The following is a 25,556-nucleotide window of genomic DNA, read 5'->3' as shown; positions in this document are numbered from 1 at the left end:
ATTCTCTATCACAGAAGGCAGTGGAGGTCAAGTCATTAGATGTATTCAAGAAGGAGATAGGTATATTTCTTAATGCTAAAGGGATCAAGAGATATGGGGAAAAAGCGGGAACAGGGTACTGAGTTAGATGATCAGCCGTTATCATTTTGAATGGCGGAGCAGGCCCAAAGGGCCGATTGGTCTACTCTTGTTCCTGTTTTCTATGTCTTTTGGGCAGAAGATTGCTTGAATAGGAGTAATTTACTCAGACACCCCATGCTGTTTGGCCAGCATAGGCAGGCGAGAGATAATGTAAATGAGGAATGGGCAGCTGTTTTGAACAGTTTCCAAATTTGTTAACGATATTCAGTTATTTACGAGACATCTACAATTTTGGTGTTGACATTCTTTGATCACTGCCAGCCTTTGAAGGGAGGCTTTTTAAGAAAGAAAGAACATGCACTCGTAAAGGGTCTTCCACAATCTCAGGACATCCCAAAACACTTTGCGGCCAATGATGTACTTTTGAAGTGTAGTCACTCTTGTAATGTAGGAAAGCGCTGCAGGCAATTTGTGCAAAGCACATTCCACGAACAGCAACAAGACAAATTACTATACAGTCTTTGTTTAGTGATGTTTATTGAGGAATAAATGTTGGTCAGGACACTGGGGGAATCCTCTGCTCTTTGAATAGCATATAGGATTTTTTACAGTCACCTGAGAGGGCAGATGGGGTATTAGTTTAACATCTCATCTGAAAGGTGGCCCCTCCAATAGTGCATAATTCCCTCAGTACTGCACTGAAATGTCAGCCTAGATTACGTGCACAAATCTCTGGAGTAGAGCTTGAATCTTCTGATTTCAGAGGGAAGAGTGCTACTACTCAGCCAAGACTGACTCCAATCAACACAGACACCAGAAGTTAGTCTGGCAGCTGCAAGCTAAAAGTGTGAAACCTCTGAGCTATTCAGGGAGAGTTTGTATTTTTACGTTTAAGTAAAGGGTGCACCAAAGTGGGATGGCATATGCTTGTTCTTTATTTTTGTAATGGTACGGGAACAGAAGTTGAAGTGATTGTCAAGTGACTTTCATCATATTCAGTGCACTGTATGTTTTTATCTACTGTGGAATAAAGCAGTTTACAAATCAAATCAAACAATGACTTGTCTAGTGTTAACTTAGTCTGCCTTCAGAGATGGTGTGGAGATGCCGGTGATGGACTGGGGTTGACAATTGTAAACAATTTTACAACACCAAGTTATAGTCCAGCAATTTTATTTTAAATTCACAAGCTTTCGGAGGCTTCCTCCTTCCTCAGGTTCACCTGAGGAAGGAGGAAGCCTCCGAAAGCTTGTTTTTTTTTATTATTCGTTCACTGGATGTGGGCGTCGCTGGCAAGGCCTGCATTTATTGCCCATCCCTAAGAGGGCAATTAAGAATCAACCACATTGCTGTGGGTCTGGAGTCACATATAGGCCAGACCGGGTAAGGACGGCAGGTTTCCTTCCCTGAAGGACATTAGTGAACCAGATGGGTTTTTACGACAATCCGGTAGTTTCATGGCTATCATTACTGATACTAGTATTTTAATTCCAGATTGTGAATTTAAAATAAAATTGCTGGACTATAACTTGGTGTTGTAAAATTGTTTACAATTGCCTTCAGAGAGATTAAAGCAATAAACATGCATAAGACATGGAAGTCTGGTCCAGATCACAAGGAAATTTGTGTTACACTCCTGGGTCTTGCTACTGTGCTCATAGATACAGAGTGGAAGTAAAGCCCTGTTTTTTTCTTTTAAAAAAAATAGGCAGCCTTACCACGTAAGGGAGTGATTTGACACCACCAAATCAAAGCAGGTATCTGTGGCAGAATCAAATTTGTAACGGTGACTTTTGCCATGCTTTATTTTCGCTATTTATTGAAATCTTGTTTCTACATGGCTGTGTATCAGCATAGGGACAGGAGTTCGTCACTCAGCCCCTCGAGCCTGTTCTGCCATTCAGTGAGATCATGGTTGATCTGTGACCTAACTCCATATACCCATTAGCCCCATACCCTGTAATACCTTTGGTTAACAAACAATTTTAAATCTGAGATTGATAGATAACAATTGAGCTAGCATCTGTTTCCGTTTGCGGAAGAGAGTTCCAAACTTCTACCACCCTTTGCGTGTAGAAGTGTTTCCTAACTTCACTCCTGAAAGTCCTGGCTCTAATTTTTAGGCAATGTCCCCTAGTCCTCGACTCCCCAACCAGTGGAAATAGGGTAGATAGTTTCTCTCTATCAGTTCCCCTTAATATCTTGAAAACTTTGATCAACTCACCCCTTAATCTACTAAATTCCAGGGAATACAACCCTAGTTTGTGTAATCTCTCCTGTAATTTAACCCTTGGAGTCCAGGTATCATTCGAAAATAATTGCAGTGTGCCCGTCAGAATACATCTGCGCTTGATTTTACATGTTGAAGAGTTGAAAAATAGATTTAAGCTCATAGATGTAACTGATGTTTAGATACTTGCAAGTAGCTAGACAACCAAAATTTACCACAGTTTTCATTTAAACAGGAAATTAAGGGGTGGTTTGATAGAGGTATTTAAAATGAGACTGTTAAATATAAGAGATTTAAGGCAGAGTGCAGGAGAAACTTTTTTTACATGGTGTGGAGTACACTACCAGAGTTAATGATTGAAGGACACAGCATGTCAACATTTAAGAATAGGTTAGATAAAGTGGTTGTATAAAATGCAATTATTTGAACAAAAATAATATAAATTATAATTCCTTTCAAAATTAGCTCTTTGCATATGATATCAAATGGGCAGGCTATCAATTCTATTAAAGATGCCAGTTTTTATAATTAGGACTAAGAAGTGTAAACCTGAAGAAAAGGTGAGACAAATTCCCACCTTTCCTTCTTGACCAAATATCTCTGCAACAGTACTCAGTGTTAACAGCAACTTGCATTTATATTACACTTTTTAATGTAGAAAAACGGTGCTTCCCCCAGGCTAATCAACAAAAATATAAGCTGAGCCAACGAAGGAGGGTGTCACCAAAAGCTTGGCCAAAGAGGTTGATTTTAAGCAGGGCATTAAAGGAGGAGACAGAAGGACAGCAATGGCGGGGATTTTGTGAGGGAATTCCAGGGCATGGGGCCCAGGTGGCTGAAGGCATAGTCGCCAATGGTAGGAAGAGAGGGGATGCAGAAGAGGTCAAACTCAGAGGAACAGAAAGTTCGGGGGATGGCGTTGTGGGGTGCAGAAGGTTACAGAGATAGGGAGAGGTGACGCCATGAAGGGATTTAAACAGAAGGATAAGAGTTTAAATTGGAGGTGTTGGGCGACTGGGAACTAATGCAAGTTGGCGAGGACAGGGGTGATGTGCAATAAAAGGTTCTGCTTAAATAAATGTTTAAATTCAGGATGATTCTGCACCAAAGGATTACCAAGAAATTGATAGAGGGAGAAAATTAAATATGAGCGTAAACTAGCAAGAAATATAAAAGCAGATTGTAAGAGCTTCTACAAGTATGTAAAAAGGAAGAGATTAGCAAAAGTAAATATGGGTCCTTCAGAGGCAGAGAAAGGAGAAATTATAATGTGGAATAAGGAAATGGCAGAGACGTTAAACAAATATTTTGTATCTATCTTCACAGCAAAAGACATAAAAAAACATACTGGAAATAGTGGGGAACCAAGGGTCTAATGAGAGTGAGGAACTTAAAGTAATTAAGATTAGTAAAGAAAAAGTACTAGAGAAATTAATGGAACTAAAAGCCGACAAATCCCCTGGACCTGATGGCTCACATCCTAGGATTTTAAAAGAGGTGGCTACAGAGATAGTGGATTTTGGTCTTCTAGAGTTCCCTAGATTCTAGAATGGTCCTCGTGGATTGGAAGGTAGCAGATGTAACCCCGCTATTCAAGAAAGGAGGGAGAGAGAAAACGGGGGAACTATAGGCCAGTTAGACTGACATGAGTAGTAGGGAAAATTCTAGAATCTATTATTAAGGATGTAGCAAAGGGGCACTTGGAAAAACCATAACATGATTGAGCAGAGTCAGCGTGGTTTTATGAAAGGGAAATTGTTTGACAAATCTATTAGAGTTTTTTTAGGGTGAAACTAGCAGGGTAGATAAAGGGGAACCAGTGGATGTGGTATATTTAGATTTTCAAAAGGCATTTGATAAGGTGCCACACAAAAAAATTGTTACACAAGATTAGGGCTCATGGGACTGGGGGTAATATATTAACATGGATTGAGGATTGGTTAACGTACAGAAAACAGAGTAGGAATAAACGGGTCATTTTCAGGTTGGCAAGTTGTAACTAGTGGGGTGCTGCAAGGATCAGTGCTTGGGCCTCAGCTGTTTACAATATATATCAATGACTTAGATGAGAGGACCGAGTGTAATGTATTCAAGTTTGCTGACGATACAAAGCTAGGTGGGAAAGTAAGCAGTGAGGAGGATGCAAAGGGATATAGACAGGTTAAGTGATTGGGCAAGAAGGTGGCAGATGGAGTATAATGTGGGGAAATGTGAAATTATCCACTTTGGTATGAAAAACAGAATATTTTTTAAAAGGTGAGAGACTAAGAAATGTTGGTATTCAGAGGGATTTGGGTGTCCTTGTACATGAATCACAGAAAGTTAACATGCAGGTATAGCAAGCAATTAGGAAGGCAAATGGTATGTTAGTCTTTATTGCAAGGGGGTTAGAGTATAATAGTAAGGAGGTCTTGCTGCAATTATATAGACCTCTGGTGAGACCACACCTGGAGTACTGTGTACAGTCTTGGTCTCCTTACCTAAGGAAGGACATACTTAGAGGCGGTGCAACGAAGGTTCGCTAGATTGATTCCTGGGATGAGAGGGTTGTCCTTTGAGGAGAGATTGAGTAGAATAGGCTTATTCTTTGGAGTTTAGAAGAATGAGAGATGATCTCACTGAACCATATAAAATTCTGAGAGAGCTTGACAGGGTAGATGCTGAGAGGCTGTTTCTCTTAGCTAGTGAGTCTAGAATTAGGGGTCATAGTCACAAGATAAGGGGGTGGCTATTTAGGACTGAGATGAGGAAAAATCACCTCTTTCAGACAGTGGTGAATCTTTAGAATTCTCTACCCCAGAGGTCTGTGGATGCTCAGTCGTTGAGTATATTCAAGACTGAGATCGAGGCTATTTGGACATCAAGGGAAATGGGGATAGGGCAGGAAAGTGGAGTTGATTTAGAAGAACAGCCATAATCTTATTGAATGGTGGAGCAGGCTCAAGGGGCCATATGACCTACTTATGCTCTTAGTTCTTATGTTCTTCCCAATATTTAGTTCGAGGAAATTTTTGCTCTTCCAGTACTGGATGTTGGACAAGCAGAGTGACAAATGGGAGACAGTGGAGGGGTCGAGAGAGGTAGAGCTGGGTGTCGTCGTCATACATAAGAACATAAGAAATAGGAGCAGGAGCGTACACGTGGAATCTGACGTGTTTTCGGATGATGTCACCGAGGGGCAGCATGTAGATGAGAAATAGGAGGGGGCCAAGGATAGATCCTTGGGGGACTCCAGAGGTAATGGTGCAGGAGCGGGAAGAGAACCCATTGCAGTTGATTCTCTGGCTACAACTGGATAGATAAGAATGGAACCAGGTGAGCGCAGTCCCACCCGGCTGAACGATGGAGGAGAGGCATTGGAGGAGGATAGTATGGTCAACCGTGTCAAAGGCTGCAGACAGGTCGAGAAGGATGAGGAGGGATATTTTACCATGGTCAGTCACATAGGATGTCATTTGTGACTTTGATAAGGGCCGTTTCAGCACTGGGGCAGGGGTGGAAACCTGATTGGAGGGATTCAAACAGGGAGTTGCGGGAAAGTTGGGCATGGATTTGGGAGGCGACAACATGTTCAAGGACTTTGGAGAGGAAAGGGAGGTTGGAGATGGGGCGATAGTTTGCAAGGACATAGGGGTTAAGGGTGGGTTTTTTGAGGAGGTGGGTGATGACGGCAGATTGGATGGGGAGTTGGACAGTACTTGAGAGGGAACAGTTAACAATATCAGCTAACATGGGGGCCAGGAATGGAAGCTGGGTGGTCAGCAGTTTGGTGAGAATAGGGTTGACTGAGCAGGAGGTAGGTCTCATGGTCAAAATGAGCTTGGAGAGGGCACGAGGGGAGATAGGAGAGAAACTAGAGAAAGATGCGAGTTCATGGCTAGGGCAGGGAGGATCCTTAGGAAACACATATGTATATGTTAGATTTGTTTACATGAATATCTGTTTCAGTATCATTTTCATTAATTTTCTGTGAAACTTATTTTAGTTAAAATTATTATTTATGCTTTAAAATTAGATTACCGTAACTGCTTCTCATAACAACTTGCCTGTCAGATTTAGAACTCATAACATCATTTGGCAGCAAGGGAGGTGGAGGTACAGCTTACATGCAGTAAGTTCTGGGATGCTCTATGAAATGGAGATGCCCGTGATGGACTGGGGTGGACAAATGTAAGGAATCTTACAACACCAGGTTATGGTCCAACAGTTTTGAACGTGGTCAGTCTTGCTGTCAATCATAAATCTGGGAGATGTTGGCACAGATGCATACTGGAAAGTGTAGCCTGCCCTCATCTAGAATCCTTTCAGTTGACCGTTGTACCTCTGGGAAGTGTGAATGTCTGACTATCAAACAGGCCTATGACAGAAAGTGTTTCTAGAAGCATTTCAAACAGGGAAAGTACTATTGTGTAGATTAATAGTCCTTATTAATTTTGATTTTTTTTTGTGCTGCTGCAGATATTACTCCCACTATTAAGTCATTAGCTTATTGGTGAAAACAACATGGTGGATAATTTTTTTAAACATTTTTTGGAGTGATATTATTTGTTCTCTTTTGCCCAATGCTTTTGGTAGTTCTTTGTCTATATTTGAATAGTAGGTTTTGAACTTTGAATAGTAGTTTTCATTCCTGCTTTTCCCATTTTTTGATTTTTTTGTTTGTTTCTCTATCTGTTCAATTGTCATTTGCAGTTGTATAAACATGAAATTTGATTCATTTAGGTGTAAGTGTGACACATCTATATATACTATATTCCTGAATTGACAGATAAAATGCAGACTAAATGCAAGATTTCTTAAATGTGTATGTGTATATTTATCTGTAACATACTAAAAGTCCTGTGTTTGGTGCACACTTCCTGCCCAGAATAAGTGTGTCACTATTTTTAGTCACATTTATTATCTCCCCATTTATGATAGGGAAATCTATGCCGATAATTTCATAACTGGAAAAGCTTGTGTCAACATTTGCCTTTACGCTTCCCCCATTGTATGCTTGATTCCCACAAATCCTGTTTGCTCTCTTTGGTAGTATTGAGCTGGCCTGTGTCTACCTGCCAGACCAATTCATGGCTGATTAATTAGTTAGTAGGGATCTGGCCTCTTGCTTACCACATCAAGCATTGTACTGGAACCCCTGGCCTCTGACACCTCAGGCCTCCTCTACTTGCCTGCACCTCTCCTTTCCACTCTGAACTTTTCTCTGAAAATCTGAGATTGTTGCTGGATAATGCAGCATTTTGTTCTTTACAAACACATAGTGCTAGCGTATTAAATCTTCAACCGTCTTAAAAAAAACTAAGAGCCTCTTTTCAGTTCAGTCATTTAAAACATACTTAGTTTTTATATTAAGCTTACCTTGCATGTTGATGCAGATAGCACAACAAAATCTGCCAATGGACAGGCCATTTATTTGGTCATGGGGACAGCAGAACAGCATATTTTCTGACAATGCTTTGGGAGATCTGATATTAAGAGAATTTATATAGGGCATGTTATTGCATTCCTTTTGTAATCCCTTTGTGTAACATTGCATTGCCTTTCATATATCCCTTTTGGGTCACTGATGGTCAACTTTATTCAGGTACGTTAATTTATAAATTCATGCTATAAACTTCTTGCAGTTAATTTGGTGTTGTACATATTTATTCCACCTCAAACAAAGTTCCTCCTGCTGATATGCAAATTTACTTTTTGGGATCCACTCATTAATTATAGAAGAATAGTATACTGGCTCAACCAAAGTTTTCCAAATACTCCAGTTTATTTCCCCATAGTAACTAAAATTTAATATAAATGTGAAAAAATCGCCAATTTTATAATAACAGGTGCCAGAGAACCTGGGGTGTGGGTAAACTGTCTGGTCCCCAACTGGCTGGGTTGGGAACAGGCAGGCTGCACAACATCAGTGCTTCCATGGCCTGGTTCCTCTAAGTATTGCCACAACCCCATGTAAGACTCGGAGCATTGTGAAAGATCTGCAAGCAATCAGGTCCTGGCACACACCATCTATAGGACTGAAATACAATGGTACCTTCCCTGAGTGTTGCCACGCCCCAGCATCCTACCCATTACTGTCACATTCTTGGACCCTCATCACCAGTGTTGACAAACGCTGGGACTCCTTTCCCCCTTCCCTACTAGAACACCTTCAAACTGCTGCCAAACCCTACATTCCACCCTCCTGTGCTATCAAACCCAATGCTTTCCTGCCACAGTACTGCAATGGCTGAGAAGCTGTTCCTGCTCCACTCCCCCTACCAAAACCCAGTAACCTCCATATCTGCTTCTAACACCCAGAACCTTCCTGCCCACCATTGCTAATCCCATATACATGTGACCCACCATCTTCCTGTGAATGCTGGAAAAAAAAGGTAAAACTAAATAGATAAAGAAACTTATAATCAAGGCCACTTATTAATTATTTTCATGGAAAAATGGACAGCAGGGAGATAATTGATACCCCAAATACCAGTAAAAATCCCATAATACCACTTAATAAAAATGGAATTTGACTTAAAGTCACCATATAGTTGCGTTGATACTTTGTGTGATACGAGTGTCTTTCAATCCTGGAGGTGGTGTGTACCAGACCTGATGATATTGAGACTTACATGGGGTTCTGGCAATACTTAGAGAAACCAGGTTATGGAAATACTTTACTAGTCTTTAAACCTCTATATCGTTTATAAACGATAATCATTTGACTCCCATGAGCAAGTCTGTAGGAGATCCGGAAATATGGAATATGGTAGCTGTGTATTTTGTACTTTCTGTAGATAATCTATTGTTGTACAGCCTGTCATCTGTATTTATACTTTCATTTTCATAAAGCAGTATGCAACTTGTTCTATTTGGGGATGATCAACCATTGATGTTGCATTACTTAAACTACTCATCGTGAACATTCTTGGTAAAAGGCTCCGGCGTAGGCGCTTCTTTCAAGGACCAAAAGGCACCTGGGAATACAGAATAGTACGTTATGCAATGCACTTGAATGAGCCTATATTGTTGCAGAGATGTCGTGATGCAGTTCGTGCAACATGTACTTACAGTGCTAGAGGAGGGTGCTCTTTCTCTGCCATTTTGCGGTTGCTGATTAATTGGCTTGATTTTAAACCTACAGTGACTATCTTTTTAGTAATCTAGTGCACAGAGTGACACACCTCTTGGTCCTTGAAAGAAGCGCCTACTCCGGAGCCTTTTAGCAAGAATGTTCGCCATGAGAGTAGTTTAAGTAATGCAACGTCAATGGTTAAAGAACCTGTTCTTAGTTTTTGACAAATTTGCAAGTCCTGGAGACTGTAGATCATCGGGCAGAGTCTAGATCAGTGGGAGAAATCTGATATCATGCCCTTAGTCATAACATTGGTTAATGTACAAGTGACTTTAGAGGTTAGAAAGTACTGTTATATTAGCACATAAATGCTTATTATGTTCATATAATAGTGCTTATTTTACTGACTGTTAACTGAGTTATTTTAAAGCTTAAAATTGTGGACAAAGGAATGTTGTGTGAATAATTCAAGTATTGCCTTATTGATATCACTAACAACAATTCCTAGGCTTGGAATACTTAACTGCACTGTTCACTGGATCTCTAGAAGTCCGCTTTGTGCATTGCATAATCCACCCCCATAATTATGCATCACACTTTTTTATTTCTGCATATCTGTTCGATTTAGACCATCACAATAATGGTCTCTTTATAGAAGGGAACCCTGCTAATATTAAGAATGGGCTAAGCCAAAGCAAAAAGGCCAGTGGATTTGAAATGGATCAGCAAATCATGTAATATTAAAAAGATGTAAGGGAAGATAAAAGGTGTAGATGAAAGAAAAGACTGTCAGATTAAGGGACATACCTTTTAGGTATAAATATAATGTACCAATTGATCTTTAAATGTAACTCGAAGGGAGACTGTAATTGAATGTTGAAACTATGAATTTAATTTTTTTTTAAAGATGCCTGTGGCAGACCTCCAGATTTGGAAGATGGTTCACCAACTGACGAATTTATTTCTCTGACCTTGTTTAATACGGGTAGCAGGGTGACATACGAATGTCATCCAGGTTACACATTGGAGACAGGAAGTTCAAGATATATTATCTGTAGAGAAGATGGAACTTGGACACCATTACAGGCCACTTGTGGACGTAAGTGCTCAGAGCAATTTTATTCTTCTCCTATCCCGTTCTTTCCCAAAGGAAGTGACTTGGCTGAAATGTGGTTCCATGGGTGTGAGCAGCTGTCCACTTGTTCACCCAAATGGTTGTTCTTGCATGTGACTTTGAATAGGGAGTTTTGGCAAGTGATTCAGCTACAGTTTACATCACAGCTAAGCCTTGATTGTTTCCTCACCCAGCTTACACACAGACTTCCAGCAGGATCATCAGATCATGATCAGGAATGGGAACCAGTCCTTTTCCACTCACTCACCTGAGGACAGCTGGATATTCAAAAGGCTTTTATTTAATATAATTATTTGTTCCTTATGTCCTTTGTTTACAGAATGCCACTTGTTTGAGTAATGGAGAAAAAAACTGACAGTCTGTTAAACATTTATAAATTTATATAAATGGTGATTTTGTTACTGAATTTTATCAGATTACTCTTCAAGCTTACATGTGGATATCTTCACCCACAGTTTAATTAGATATTGATGATTGTGGATTGCTAAATTTAGTCACCAAGCTGGCTATTTATGATCCCTAGTGATCAAGTCCTCCTCTACACTCCCTTCTCCCCCTTTTTTCTCTTTTAGATTCCCATTTTAAAATCCAACCAAGTCCATGGTTATGATCTGTGTCCCACTGAAGCACTTTGCTTGACCTTGAATGGCACTACAATAAGGATTCTTAATTGTAACCTTTCAAACTGGGATATGAACTGTGTTAATTTGAGTGCCAGGATTTGGTTTGACTCTTAAATCCAGGGATCAGGATATAGCTGGTTTAAGTAATCTCATAATGTACCAGAACCTGTTGGAATATTTTGGTCATCAATGCTTTTTTTTTTGAAAGCTGTGCTGAACTCATATTCTAATTTTAAAGTGTTGGATATGTTCCATCCTGACTGGCTGTTAACACACTCTTCCATAGAGTGTTAGAAGCTGTTTGTCATTTCCGAGGCAGAGTTCCAGTTCCTCAAAGGGAGAGAAAATCAGAAAATACATTGATTTTTTTTTTCTGAACAATACACTGGGGTTTTGGGTATTTTTCTAATTGAAAAAAACTTGTGTTGGAAGTATGTGTGTAGAATAGAACATTTTTCTACTTCATGTTAACTTATGATTTTAATACTTTTCCCCTCTATATTTAAGAAAGTAACTTCTCAATGTTGATCAAATTTTTCGATACTTCCACATTTGCAATGGGCTGCATAGAACTTCACTTTTGTAACAATGTGGATTCCCCCCCACTAAGGAGGATTTGGGTCACTCAAATATTTAGTTTGATCCCATACGCCACTACTAAGTGAACTGGGTGGTTGTGTATATTGTTCTCCCCTCTTCTGAACGCACTCCTCCTCTCCCCTATTTTATCTCTGGATACAGCACTTAAGCCTGAAGCTTTAGCTGTCAACTAGGCTGCCTGAACTGAAGGAGCTTTTTTTTTATATATTAGCTGATGTTAAATTAGCTTTTTTTTGTTTGTAATAATAGATTTTTGTGCGCATTATGCTGAGGGATGTTGGTGAAGGGGCAAAGAACATTTTTGGGTGTAAATGACGAACTGGATTCTTTCCCCTCAGTCTGGTTCAGCAAGAACTGAGTCGAATACACCTTTAAAGTTCAACACAACTTTAATAGCAGATCTTAGTCTGTAGCTTCAATTCAGATTCCTGAGGGAGTCCGGACGATTCTAACAGAATAAGGAGACAAAGACATATACAAAAACTCATACCTTTATACAGATCAATAGGGGTTGGAACATCGTTAACACAAGAGTCAACACCAATCATAAGCCGGGCACAGGTTGCCATGCGGGGTTACATTATTTCCGGCCAATCATAGATAGTCCATGTGCTGATCATGCTGCTGTTAGACATCAAAGGGGATACTTCCTCAGCTTCCAACTTGGAATGTTCTTCCCTGTTCCTTATCTCCCAACTTGGAATGTCTTTCAACTTTGGTTAAGCTCGTTACCTATATTGATCTTCCATAAACATGGAGACATTCAGACCAGTCCTTGAATCACATCAAAGACTTTTCATTGATAAGACAATGCAGGCCTGCTGACTAAGCAAACATATGGCCCAGCAGGGGAGGGGGCCTTTACCAACCCCAGCTATCAACTTATTAACCCTTTCCTAACCATTTTGCATTCTGCTATTTTGCCACGTAGACATTTTAATATTTTACTGGACACTGACCACACAGGGATTCTCATATAGTGTTCATTTCAAGCAATGTATCTTTGCACGTATTCCAGTCTGTCTCGACATTGTGCTTTTACTCCACTCTCAGAAGAATCCCCCAAATGCATTAGCATAAAATGCTTCCTGCACCAACCATCCTGAAGGCTATTTGAAATTGGCCAGCTACGTATGTAATCAGAAGTTTTGCATCTAGCATGCATCCATCTTGCTCAACAAATTGTACTGTATCACATTTTGTAAAGTGTCCATCATTACACCAAAGGGTTGCACTTGGAGTGTCCTTCACACAGACAAGTGTCAAACATAGAAAGTGTCAACGGATGATTGGTTACGGAAAAAGCAACATTAAGTGCACAGATAGTAAAACAACTCGTAAACAAATGCTAAGCACTAAAAAAGATACCAGTGATGAAGCTGGAAGAACTTAAAAGCTGCCAATGACCAGCCAGCAAATGCCACAAAAGGAGCAGAAGCTACAAATGAAAAATGAGGAATAAAATTTCCCCAAAGAATTCACCCTTTTCTGTTACAATTTACTCCAAGAGCATTTTGTCAGAGGCTTATTTGTTTCTTTGGAGCCTAGGCATATATTTTCTTTTTCACTTGCCCATTACAGTCTTGAAGTGGACTTTGCTGCTGATTTTCTGTTTAAAATTGGCTGTGATTGTGCACTTCTAAGTTCCAGTTTGGCAATTCATGTGTGCATTTGGCCCAATTTAGTTTGGGATATGTTGTATTTAATTGAACATCAGTGCAGGCAAAAACAATTCTTCAGTATGCTGCATCTCTAACCTTGATCTCTAAGTCTGGTCATGTGCGAGTGGCTTCTATTTTCCCCTGATGTTCTTGACCCATAATTTTGTTTTATCAGAAAATAGTTTACAAATGTATTTTTTTCCTGTTTCTTTTTCTTTATGGTTTAAAATGGAGTCTCAAATGCATTTGAATTCACCATCATTTTTAAGTTATGTAAAGAATCTTACAACACCAGGTTATAGTCCAACAGTTTTATTTGAAAATCACAAGCTTTCAGAGATTATCTCCTTCGTCAGGTGAGTGAGTGGGATTCCTTGAATGTTTCGCATTTATAGTCAGAGAACAATACCTGGTGATTACAGATAATCTTTCCAACTGCCCGTTGTCAAGGCAATCAAAGTGTTCAGACAGAGAGATGTTACCTACAGGGCCACCGAATATACAAACGGCGAGAACAAAAGACACAGAGAGAGAGGGAGAAACATCCGAAAGGAAGAGAAAGACAGATTTTTAAGTTATTGTTTGTTTCCTGACCAATGTTTAGGAACTATGTTTTTCATCTCCCTCCCCAAATAGTTTTCAGTGGTCTTATAGGGGAGGGGAAATTCTATTGTCTATTAGAATGTCTAACTGATTAACAGCTTGTGGGTTAAAGCCACACTAAATGACTTGAGCACAAAATCTCAGGTCAGTTTGAGACGGTGCTGCATTGTTGAAGGTGCCACCCATCACGCGATGTTAAAAGGAGATGCCATCGACATTAAAGACCTGTGGCACTCTGAAGAAAAATAAGGGGCTCTCTTGGTGCCCTGGCCAACACTCTTCCCTCAACCAAACACCACTAGAAATAAATGAACTATCCTTCATTTATTTCTGTTTGTGGGTCCTTGCTGTATGCAAAATGGCTGCTGTGTTTGCTTGCATAACAGCAACTGTACTCGAGTGATTTATTTTACATTAAGAGCTTTTGGATGTTAACACTGTGATTAGATGCTCTTGTGGGGTTAAAACCCTTCTAAGTGAACAATGTAACATTTGAAGAAAAGGGTTAACTGTCCCTTTTAAATATTACATTTGGTAATTGCAGGAATTTGAAGAGCTTTCAGATGTATTCCAATAGGCCTTTGATTGTAAAAAAAAATTGATAAGAAAGAGACCACACAAGGTAATTGGCGACAAAAGGGTTATCAAACCTATTCTGTGTATAGAGAAAAAAGGGCCACATATTCCGATCTCTGCATGAAATGCCATAAATAAAGATAATAAAAAGGACTCTCTCATTCCATGGGTTGAGATCGCTGCACATGGTCTTAACTACATCAAAGAGACCTAGTCCTAATAATAAATGGAGCGATTGGACAAAAAGAATGACACTTTCTCCCAATTCTACGTCTCATTTGTCCAAAACAATATAAAAAGAAGACTTTGCGACGAAACCACGCTCTCTCGCGCTCTCTCTCTAGTCAAGGAGTCTGAAAGAAGCTCTGCTTACAGGAAGGATGTCTGAGACAAAAAGACTTCAAGATACAAGAAACTGATCACTTCGGAACTGCCTTGATGGTGCAAAACCTTTGGTTTAAGCTGTATTACGTGATTTGCCTGATGTTTGTATCAATTGTTAAATTATTAAATACTGCAGACTATGAAGTGTATAATGGGTAGAGTACGGTCATATGTATTTGATTTTGCTTCATGCATGCTTGTATGAATTATAACATGATTAAATAATTGCTTTTAATTAACGAATCTACCATGAGTGTGACTTTCTTTGCTTGACTATTGTCCAGGTACAAGAATCACTGGAAAATCAGGTTTTTCCTACACTTTTTATAAAAGCAAGTTGTCATTCCTTCTTTATCTGTTAACCAGTGTTCCTCAAATCAGCTGGAAAGGTCCCTGAACTCCTGCACACTCTAGCTTTATTTATGTGTCAGAAAATACAGACCAAGGCCTTAAAGGAACAAAATACATAACTGGTATTAAACGAGAGCTAGATTCTTCCGTTTTGTTTGAGATAATTGCTACGGCTACCCCCAGACCCACGCACTAGTAGATTTTTTTTTTAATGTCGATGCAAGGAAGAGCTGTGTCATTGTGGGCTGTTACATCATTGGAGTGAATCTTGTACTTGCCAAAACATGGAGAATAAACTGCAGAATTGGGGATACCTGACGTGCTAGAAAATTTTGTATTAGTTTATCATAAATTTTGCTGAATTTCATTGGAAAAAGCTGTTGGAGATCCAAGTATTTTGTGGAATCTTAACCTTTTCAGATTTGTTTTTTGCTCTGTCTAGCAATAAACTGTGGTAATCCAGGGGAGATTCTGAATGGCTATTATGAGGCAGCACAGACTACTTTTGGACATGAAGCTTCTTTTTATTGTGATGAAGGGTGAGTAATCAGTACACAAATAGCTGAAGGATTGATTTTGGTGAAGTTATGTTCTTTTTAATTTCATTATTAAGGTGCAATTACAGCATTTCCTTTCTGGTACAACATGGAAACACCAGCTTAAGAAGGTGACCACTTGTTCTTTACATTTCAGATGACACTCAGCCATGTAGACTCTGAATGAGGCTTCCAATTCATTGTCAAACTAAAGGCCGTTTTGTTGATTCTCTTCTCTTTTCTCTCCCCCCCCCCCCCCCCCCCTCCACTGAAGTAACTTGCTTGCCCAATTAGTGCTAAATTATGGGTAGTTTATGCTGTGAACTTTCAGCCTCTGACAACGTGGTTGCGAATATCCAAACTGTCTTTTAGCTCCCTTAAAATTCCACCTGCATTGTACTTTTCCACGAAGACAGCATTCTTTGTTCATCCTACCATGGGCCAGGAGTGAAATGGGACAGTGCAGCAGAGGATCCATGCCAAAGACTGGAGAGCTGTACAATATCTTAGAGATTCTATCATACAATTAAAATCTTATAGCACAGAAGGAGGGCATTTGGCCCAATGTGCTTGTACCGGCTCTTTGAAAGAGCTTTCCAATTAATCCCACTCCCCTGCTCTTTCCAATAGCCCTGCAAATGTTTTGTTTTCAAGTATGTATCCAATTCCCATCAGAAAGTTACTATTGAATCTGCTTCCACCACCTTTTCAGGTAGTGTATTCCAGATCGTAACAACTCACTGCCTAAAAAAAAAAAATTCTGCTTAACTATCTCTGGTTGTTCTGCTAATTATCTTAAATCTGTGTCCTCTGACTATCGATCCTCCTGCCAGTGGAAACCATTTCTTGCTTTCTACTCTATCAAAAGCCATCATAATTTTGAACACCTCCATTGAATTTCCCCTTAACTTTCTCTGCTCTAAGAGGAACACTGTCTAATCACTACACACAACTGAGGTCCTTAATCCCTGGTATGATTCTAGTAAATCTTCTGCACCTCTCCAAGGCCTTGACATCTATCCTAAAGTGTGGTGCCCAGAATTGATCACAATGCTCCAGCTGAGGCCTTAGTAGTGATTTATAAAGGTTTATTATAACTTCCTTGCTTTTGTACTCTATGCCTCTATTTATAAAGCCAAGGATCCCTATCCCTTAGCAGCCTTTTTAACTTGTCCTGCTACCTTCAAAGATTTGTGTATGTTAAACCGCAGTTGTCTCTGTTCCTGCATCCTTGTTAAAATTGTATCATTTGGTTTATATTGCCTCTCCTAATTCTTCCTTCTAAAATACATCACTTCACATTAAATTTCATCTGCCATGTGTCTGCCCTTTTCACCAGTCAATCTATGTCCTCCTGAAGTCTGCTACTATCCTCCTCACTGTTTACTACATTTTCAAGTTCTGTGTCATCTGCAAACTTTGAAATTATGCCACTGTTGGAGGAGGGGTAAATGTGTGTGTTCTTACTTATAATTTATTCTTCAAATTAATAGAGTTTGCAACATTGAATGTCAGATATCACAGATTTATTAAGTATACAATAAAACACACTTAAAGAAGCAGTACATATGACCAAACCTTGTGAGTTGAGCCGGAGGACTCAAAACGCGTTACAGTTCCAAGCTCTATAAAGGCTGCAAACCATCGAATCCTAAGTATCTGTTGCAACACCCGCTTTTAAGATCTATTTGTTACCCCCTCTTTGTGTCAATCCACACGTTTCTGCATTACTCATCTAGAATTACGTAGGATGTACAGCACAGAAACAGGCCATTTGGTCCAACTGGTCCATAATGGTGTTTATTCTCTTTTCGAGCCTCCTCCCACCCCTCTTCATCTAACCGTATCAGCAAACCATTCTATCCCTTACTCCCTAATGTTTATCCAGCTTCCCCTTAAATGCATCTATGTAATTTGCCTCAACTAATCCTTGTAGTGATTTCCACATTCTAAGCACTCTCTGGGTAAAGAAGGTTCTCCTGAATTCCCTATTGGATTTATTAGTGACTGTCTTATATTTATGGCACCTAGTTTTGGTCTCCCCAACAAGTGGAAACATCTTCTCTATGTCTACCCTATCAAACCCTTTCACAATCTTAAAGACCTCCTATCAGGTCACCCCTTAGCCTTCTCTTTTCTGGAGAAAAGAGCTCTAGCCTGCTCAATATTTCATGATAGGTATAACCTCTCAGTTCTGGTATCATCTTTGTAAATCTTTTTTGCACCTTCTCCGGTGCCTTTATATTCTTTTTATAATATGGAGACCAGAACTGTGCACAGTAGTCCAAGTGTGGTCTAACCAAGGTTCTATACAAATTTAACATCTTTGCTTTTCAATTCTATCCCTCTAGAAATACAACTCCATATCAGGTGAATTTTAATGAGCCCCTTCCCATTTTCCTTATCAATAACTTTAGTTTTAACGAGTTGTTTTTCCATAGACGGTACAACACCTCTTATTGATAGTTTCACTCTTGTTACTATTCTACTAAATGAAACTTATAATTTTAAATCCGTACCATACCATTCCATACCAAATTTGCAGAAGTTTCCTTTTGCAGAACTAAGCTGTTATCAAAGGAGTTCTCTGCATATGCACTGAAATGTTTTTTAAATAGGCTTATTGTCTAAAATGCTTTAAGGTGAGTCTTAATTCAACAGTTCAGTGGTCACTGCATCTAAATTGATTTTTACTTCCTCACTTAATAGGCAAAAGCTGACATTTACTATTATTACAATATAAAGAGAAATCAATAGCAGGATAACATTGAGACTTCAGGACAGTCTGATTAACCATTTCCTTAAACCTCCTATACCCAAGTCGAGGTCATTAATATATATCAAAAATAGCTGTCGTCCTGGGAGACACCACTGTATACTCCCTCCAGTCTGACAAACAACCATTCACCACTAATTTCTACTTTCTGTCTCTTAGCCAATTTCTGCTGCCAATGCCTCTAATCTCATGGGATTCAATTTTGCTAACAAATCTATTATGTGGAACTTTACTGAACGCCTTTTGTAAGTCCATATACACAACATCAACTGCACTACCTTCAACCCTCTCCACTATTTCATCGAAGAAATCAATCAAGTTTGTGAGACACGATTTGCCTTTAACAAATCCGTTGGCAGTCATTTATTTACCCATGTTCTTCCAAGTGGTCCACAAAAGGGTTAATGCTGCAGACTGGAAAGGAGCAGAGCCAGCTGCAACCAGCACCGAAAAGTGAACAGTTTTAAAGCGACAGTACACTGAAAACAAAAGAACCCTTTTAGCCTTTTAATTTATCCTTTTGCTCGTATCTCAAATTTCACTCTCTTATTTTTGCTACTTAACCCAGTTTTGTACTGATTTAAAATCTTATGCAGGAAAGACCCTTTCTAAAACTTGTATTAGCCATCCTGTTTAAAAGCTTTCTCCACACAGATTCCTGACTCAATACTTCCTTAATGAGGTCGGAGAAGTTTTCCACATTCCGAGCCGACTGGGCACACCTCATGTAGTCAGTGCACCCCATGCCTTTTTTCCAGGAGCTGCTTCACATCCTGGACTGTCCGATCATTAGGTGTTCTGAGACCCTTCAGGTTCTTTAACCACTCGACTATCTCGTTAACTTCTTTCCCTTGTAGTAAAGGTCCGAGGTCCTTCATAAAACACTGGATTTCCTCTGGCATAGTCTGCTTAGTCAGCTGCTGGGCTTGGGCCGCAGGAGCTCCCCCCCCCCCCCCCCCCGCGTCCTCCTGCCACTGGGTTGAGGTAGAAGGAAGTAGGGGATCCACCGGCACAAACGGGGGTGCTGAGGGAACTTGGTGTATTATTGGCTACATCCCGCTAATTTAAAAAAAATGAGGAGGAAGACAAACTTTTGGCGGAAGGGGATCTGCTTTTAGGACAGCTATCGCATTGGAAGAGCCTGTAGGTCCCTACTCCTGCAGGGTCTGCACCATCTGCTGGAAGCTGGTCTTAAGCTCGTCATGTTGCATTTGCTTGTCATCCAAATTAATTTGTAACACAACTACAGTTTCCACCAGTACCTCGCACCTATGAATCTTTTCAATCAGTGTCTCTGCACCACTCACTCTAACCTGTACCTCTACTTTCTCTCTCCTCTTTCTCCTCATTTAACTTTCTCTCTCCTCCCCCTGCTGTTGCTTATTCGACTCCTTTAACCTCTTGCATTCCTTCCTGAGACCTGTTGCGGTATTGGACAGGATCTTGGCCATGACTAACAGTCCCTGTACTATTGTAACCTTGGTCCTATCCTTTTTGGGGTATCTCAGAAAATCCCATTTAAGGACCTGGGCTATTTTGTTAAGTGGAAGAGCTTTGCTCATCAGATTTCCCATCTTCAGGGATGTTCAACCGTGTCACGCCATGTATGAGTCTGTGTTCTCCCATACTAAACCTCAAATCTGCTATGCATGGGTACTGTTTGATTAGAGATGACCAGTCCCAAACCAAGCACTCAATTATTTATAGTACACCAGATTTGTTGGGTTTTTAGGACACTCGCTATCCTTCACCTCCAAGCAAATTTAAGGACCTGTAAATATAGAGACGTCAGATTAATAACTTTTATTAATAAACACAGTAATACAACCCATTACATGCAGTGTCCATGAGATCGACGTCAACTATGCTCTCAAACTCATCAAGGCTGGTGAGTTGGTTTCTACCACCACTCCGTATTCCTGGGTCAGACTATACTCAGTTCCTAAAATGCTGTTCCTTTTATACAGTTAAGTAAACAAGGCTAACGTAAGGTTCGTACGCAAGCTTGCTAGCAGTCACGTAGATAACTTCCCTTTCTCGCACTTGCGCATTGTGGACAAAGCTGTTTGTTGTTCTCCAGACATTTCTCACACTTGAATGGCCAAACTGGTCTTGAGTGATCATTTTCTCCATTGTACTTCTGTATCCACAGCAACTCCCCTTAATGATCTTAATCTTAAGTCATGTGACACAATTTTCATCTATTGTCTACAAGAATACAGCTAATTACAGCTGTCTTGCTCAAGCTGTCTGTCTTTGCATACAAATATCTCTGGTTTTCACAACCTTTCTCTCTCGCCTGTCTACACATTCACTATAGTCCTCAATACAAATGATCCCACAACGCTTTCTGCTCATGTCAAGTTATCCTAACTTAGTCATTTTCTTACTATTACCCCTAAAACCTACAATACATGCAAGATCATAGAATTGAGTGCGCACAATGAGGGGGGTCTAATGTTAGGATCCCTAGGTATGCTATCTTTTAACCAGATATTAGGCTGTAGAAGTGCTCTCCAGGTTACAGGGGAGCGAGGTCCGCTTATGGGTGTGACCAGTGATGCTGAGCCCAAAAGAATATCTACTGTAGACCCATGAAATTTGTAATGGCCTCAGTCTCTGGCAGCTGTTTGAAATGTAATTTTTCTAATTACTATGAACCAAACCCAGGTGATGATCAGGTCATAATTAGAGGCTGCTTGCTTCACAATGCGACTTTAAAAAAAAATGAACTCAAATTATAAAAAGGTAAGTCAGTCTCTCCCCGTTTTTTTTTCTTTTTCCCTATTAGGTGGGAGATGGTTGATGGCATAGTGTAGTGGGGAAAAGAGCTACCAACAACTGTAGTCTCCATTTCGAAAAAGGGTTGAGGGAAAATATGGTCCACTGTGGCTTCTTTTACCCCCATCACCTCACTCCCATCAATACACCTACTTCTTCCCTTTTAAAATATCAACTCAGTGCCTGTATCTTCCTCCCTCACTCCGTTGCTACTCATGTCAATTTTAGACCCCCTCCTACCATGCCTTGTGATTGTTTCCCTTAGAGGCTATTTTGCTTTCAAATTTTGATTTCCTTTTTTAAGAGAAAAACATTAGAATGAAAAACACTTTTTTTTCTCTCCCTCTCTACCTTGTGATAGCAATTAGAATCTCTGTCTCACAGGTGTAAGCAAATAGAGCATTTACCTTTTTCATCTGTCAGCAAAAGACAGATCAGGTAATTAGTTTACTTTAAGAAGGTGTCTCTTTTTGAACATTGAATTAACATTAGCATGAGGAAATACTTGTATGATCTCATACTGAGCTTAATACACTTTGTGAAGTTTATGGAACAAATTAAAAGCTACAACAAAGATATAATCAACATACCATTTTTTTAAATTACTTTTGTACTCACAGATTAGCTTTTTAAAAAAAAGTTCTAAATATCAACTTTACCTGAATAAAGCTATTAAAATTTGATCTCTAGTTTTTCTTCAAGTAATTTTGAAAAGCAATTGAGCAGAAGCTGAAGAAAAATATTCCATCAGTACAGCTGACTGGCGCTGATGCAACCTGGGAAATTAGGTACATGGCACACACTCAGAATGCACAATTCAAATTGAGCTCACTGCCACAGCTCTTGGCAAAAATATAATATCCAAGTTCAGGCTTTCATTAGAGGCATAGGCCTTCAAATCAAGTATTTAATGAAGGTATTAAAAGATACAAAAGACAATTGAATGGATAAACTTAATTGTTATTGTGTAATATGTGATTTTTAAATTAAAAAAAAAACTTGAACCCTTATTTTGGACATTAGAAATTTCAGTTACTGAGAAAACTAATGGCAGAAGAAAATTTTCAAAAAGGACTTTGAGCGCTTTGAGGGAAAAAGATAATCCATTGCCACCCTGTGGCTAGAAAATGCAATTAATGTTGATAAGTTTTTATATGGATAGTTTCCATCATAAATAATTTGCTGCAACGGCCAGTGTTAGGGAGCGACCCTGAAGTCTCTGTTCTATGATTCATCCATGTAAATATTACCTCCCCTAGGATGCCAACTGTTACAGGATGGGTGTTCTTACTTATAAGTTACTACGCAAAATAATAGGGTTCACAGCATTGATTGTAGACGTTCACAGATTTATTAAGCGTACCGTAATAACGATTAACATACACTTAACAGCAACACTTTTGACAAAAGCTTGAGAATTTTAGCAGGGAAATTCAAAACGCGTTACAGCTGCAAGCTCGGTGTACTTATTTGACCAAACCTTTGAATTCCCAAGTATTTGTCCCAACACCTACTTTTTATACCCTTTTTCACAACTGGTACATGACAATTTGCATGTTCCATTGCATTACCTAATACACAGTTATCATTCAACACTGATTGGCCTGTCCTTGTAGTGTTAATTTCCTAACTTCACTCACACTCCCTAACTTTCCATATCCATGGTCTTTCTCAGGCAGGCGCTTCTTCAAGGCCTTCCTAACAAAGGGAGCTTTTCTGCCTGTTCGGTGTCTGTGCTATAACTTATCAGCTAACGCTCTCTAACTGGAATGTCTTCTAATTCAGTTTTACTGACTAAACTGACTCTTTCTTCACTGCATTTTATATTAATAAAATAAAGCAAGCCTATCTTAGCGATTACACTTTTATTCTTCTAACAGAGACTCAATTAGCAGGCAAAAGCTGAAAGTTAATATTACTACAATGGAAAGAGACTTCAAGACAATTTAATTAACTCTTACCTTACAGTTTCATTTATTTATAATCCACTGTGTAGGTGTCAGCCTTGGCTCAGAAGTAGCACTCTCATCTGAGTCGGTAGGCTGTGGCTCCAGGGACTTGAGCACATAAACTAGGTTCACACTTGAGTGCAGTACTGAAGAAGTGGTGCACTGTTTGAAGTGCTGTCTTTCAAATGAGACATTAAGCTGAGGCTCCGTTTGCCCTCTCAGGTGGACATGAAAGATCCCATGGCACTATTCGAAGAAGAGCAAGGAAGTTCTCTCGTATCCTGGCCAATATTTTTTCCACAACCAATATCACTAAAACAAATTAGCTGGCCATTATCTCATTGCTGTTTGTGGGACCTTGCTGTGTGCAATTTGGATACTGCGTTTCCTACATTACAACAGTGACTACACTTCAAAAAGTACTTAATTGGCTGTAAAGTGCTTTGGGATGTCCAGAGGTCATGAAAGATGCTATGTAACTGCAAGTTCTTCATTTATTTCTAATATAACTCTTACATTTGTCTCCTAATCAGTACATTATGTCACTTAAATTTCACTTTAAGCTTTCTGTGTAATAAGTAATTTTTATTTTCCTTTTACACAGTGGATTATTTTCCTTTTTTTTTTAGATACCTGATGATTGGTAGGCCATACCGGTTGTGCAAAGCTAACGGTTGGGATGGCCAGGTCCCAACCTGTGAAAGTAAGTTAAGGTTCCATTTTTCTTAGATGGCTGAATCCTTTTTGCCAAATGATTAACCAGCTTTACACTTACACTGTTTTTATTTCTTTCCTACTGGATCGTCTTTGGTATTGCTCATGGTAAGTCAGGGGATATGTGATCTCTTTTGCCTGTCTCTTTTGCAGCATTTCTCTTTTCAGTCCTCTTCTATCTTTTCTTCTGGTTTTCTCTCCCTTTTCCTTATTATCGCTTCTCTTTTCCTTCTCATTCTTTCTCTTTTCACTGTTATTTCTTTTTCAGATTCTTTTCCCTCTCTCACTTCCTTTTCATAGGAGGTGGAGTGACATGACAGGGAAGTCGGCATTATGTGGTGGCAGGAGCCATCCATGGTTGTGCAGGCTGAAAGGTCATTTGAGTGGCAGGTCACAGGTTGGGGAGGGATCCATGTTGAATTTTCTGTTGGCGCACATGGCAATAGTTAGGCAAGGATTCAGAAGGAAACAAAAAGGGTGTGGGGTGGGAAGGAACCAGTGCTTAGCATGTTAGAGAGAGGGAAAGGGCAAGCGGTTTGCAGGTCACAACTGGTGGAGAGTGACATAGGCCACAAATTGTATTTTCCAGTAGAGAATGTGAGTAAGATTTAGCCGGGGATGGGATGCAAAGGGAAGGAAGGGAAAATAGTGAAGAATAAAGAAAGACTTGCATTTATATAGCGCCTTTCACGACCTCTGGACTTTATAGCTAATTAAGTACTTTTGAAGTGTAGTCACTGTTGTAATATAGGAAACGTGACATCCAAATTACGCACTGCAAGCTCACGCAAACAGCAATGTGATGATGAACAGATAATCTGTTTTAGTAATGTTGGTTGAGGGAAAAATATCGGTCAGGACACTGGGGAGAACTCCCCAGCTCTTCATCAAAATAGTGCCATGGGATCTTTCACATCCAGCTGAGAGGGCATATAGGGCCTCGGTTTAACGTCTCATCCGAAAGATGGCACCTCCGATACTCGCTACTACGTTGGAGTGTCAGTCTAGATTATGTGCTCAAATCTGTGGAGTGGGACTTGAACCCACATCCTTCTGACTCAGGCGAGAGTGCTACCACTGAGCCATGGCTAACACGGAATGGAAAGAAACGGGTGCTCAGGGAAAGCTGAAGATTAACATTTTTGGTCAACCAAGGCATCTGAATGTACTTGATGGTGGAAGTTTTTCTCTACTTGTAACAAAGTCACAAACCTGTTTATAGAGAACTGTTCTAGGATTTTGCTATGCATTGAATACAGATGAAATCCCTAATGTGATATCCTCATCCCTCCCTCCTCTGTTGGCTAACTAAAGTGATCCTTCAGATGCCTTTTGGGCTGCAGATCATGGCAGGCACGTTGGCAATAGGTCATATTTTCTGCTGGAGTCTGTGGGGTACTGGTTGGGGAGTGATGCATTCGGAGGGAGAATAAAAGGTGAGGGGCAAAAAAGCAACGGTGTTCAGGATAGGTGGTGTTAGGAAGCAGAGGGAAAGGAAA

At 39.8% G+C, this 25,556-nt stretch overlaps 1 protein-coding gene across 1 annotated transcript in view; it reads left to right on the top strand.

The window, feature by feature from the left end:
* The window catches only part of LOC137344708 (C4b-binding protein alpha chain-like), a 73,542-nt gene that overhangs the window by 14,372 nt on the left and 33,614 nt on the right, over window positions 1-25,556 (top strand). The window contains exons 2-4 of the mRNA XM_068007838.1: window positions 10,276-10,467; window positions 15,744-15,840; window positions 23,973-24,046. Of these exons, the coding sequence (XP_067863939.1) occupies window positions 10,276-10,467; window positions 15,744-15,840; window positions 23,973-24,046 (363 nt within the window). The remainder of the gene's footprint in view (window positions 1-10,275; window positions 10,468-15,743; window positions 15,841-23,972; window positions 24,047-25,556) is intronic.

Source organism: Heptranchias perlo, chromosome 27 (assembly GCF_035084215.1).
Source record: "Heptranchias perlo isolate sHepPer1 chromosome 27, sHepPer1.hap1, whole genome shotgun sequence".
In the NCBI taxonomy this organism is placed as follows: Eukaryota; Metazoa; Chordata; class Chondrichthyes; order Hexanchiformes; family Hexanchidae; genus Heptranchias; species Heptranchias perlo.
Note: the sequence above shows the minus strand (reverse complement) of the source record. Positions and strands in the feature narration are given on the sequence as shown.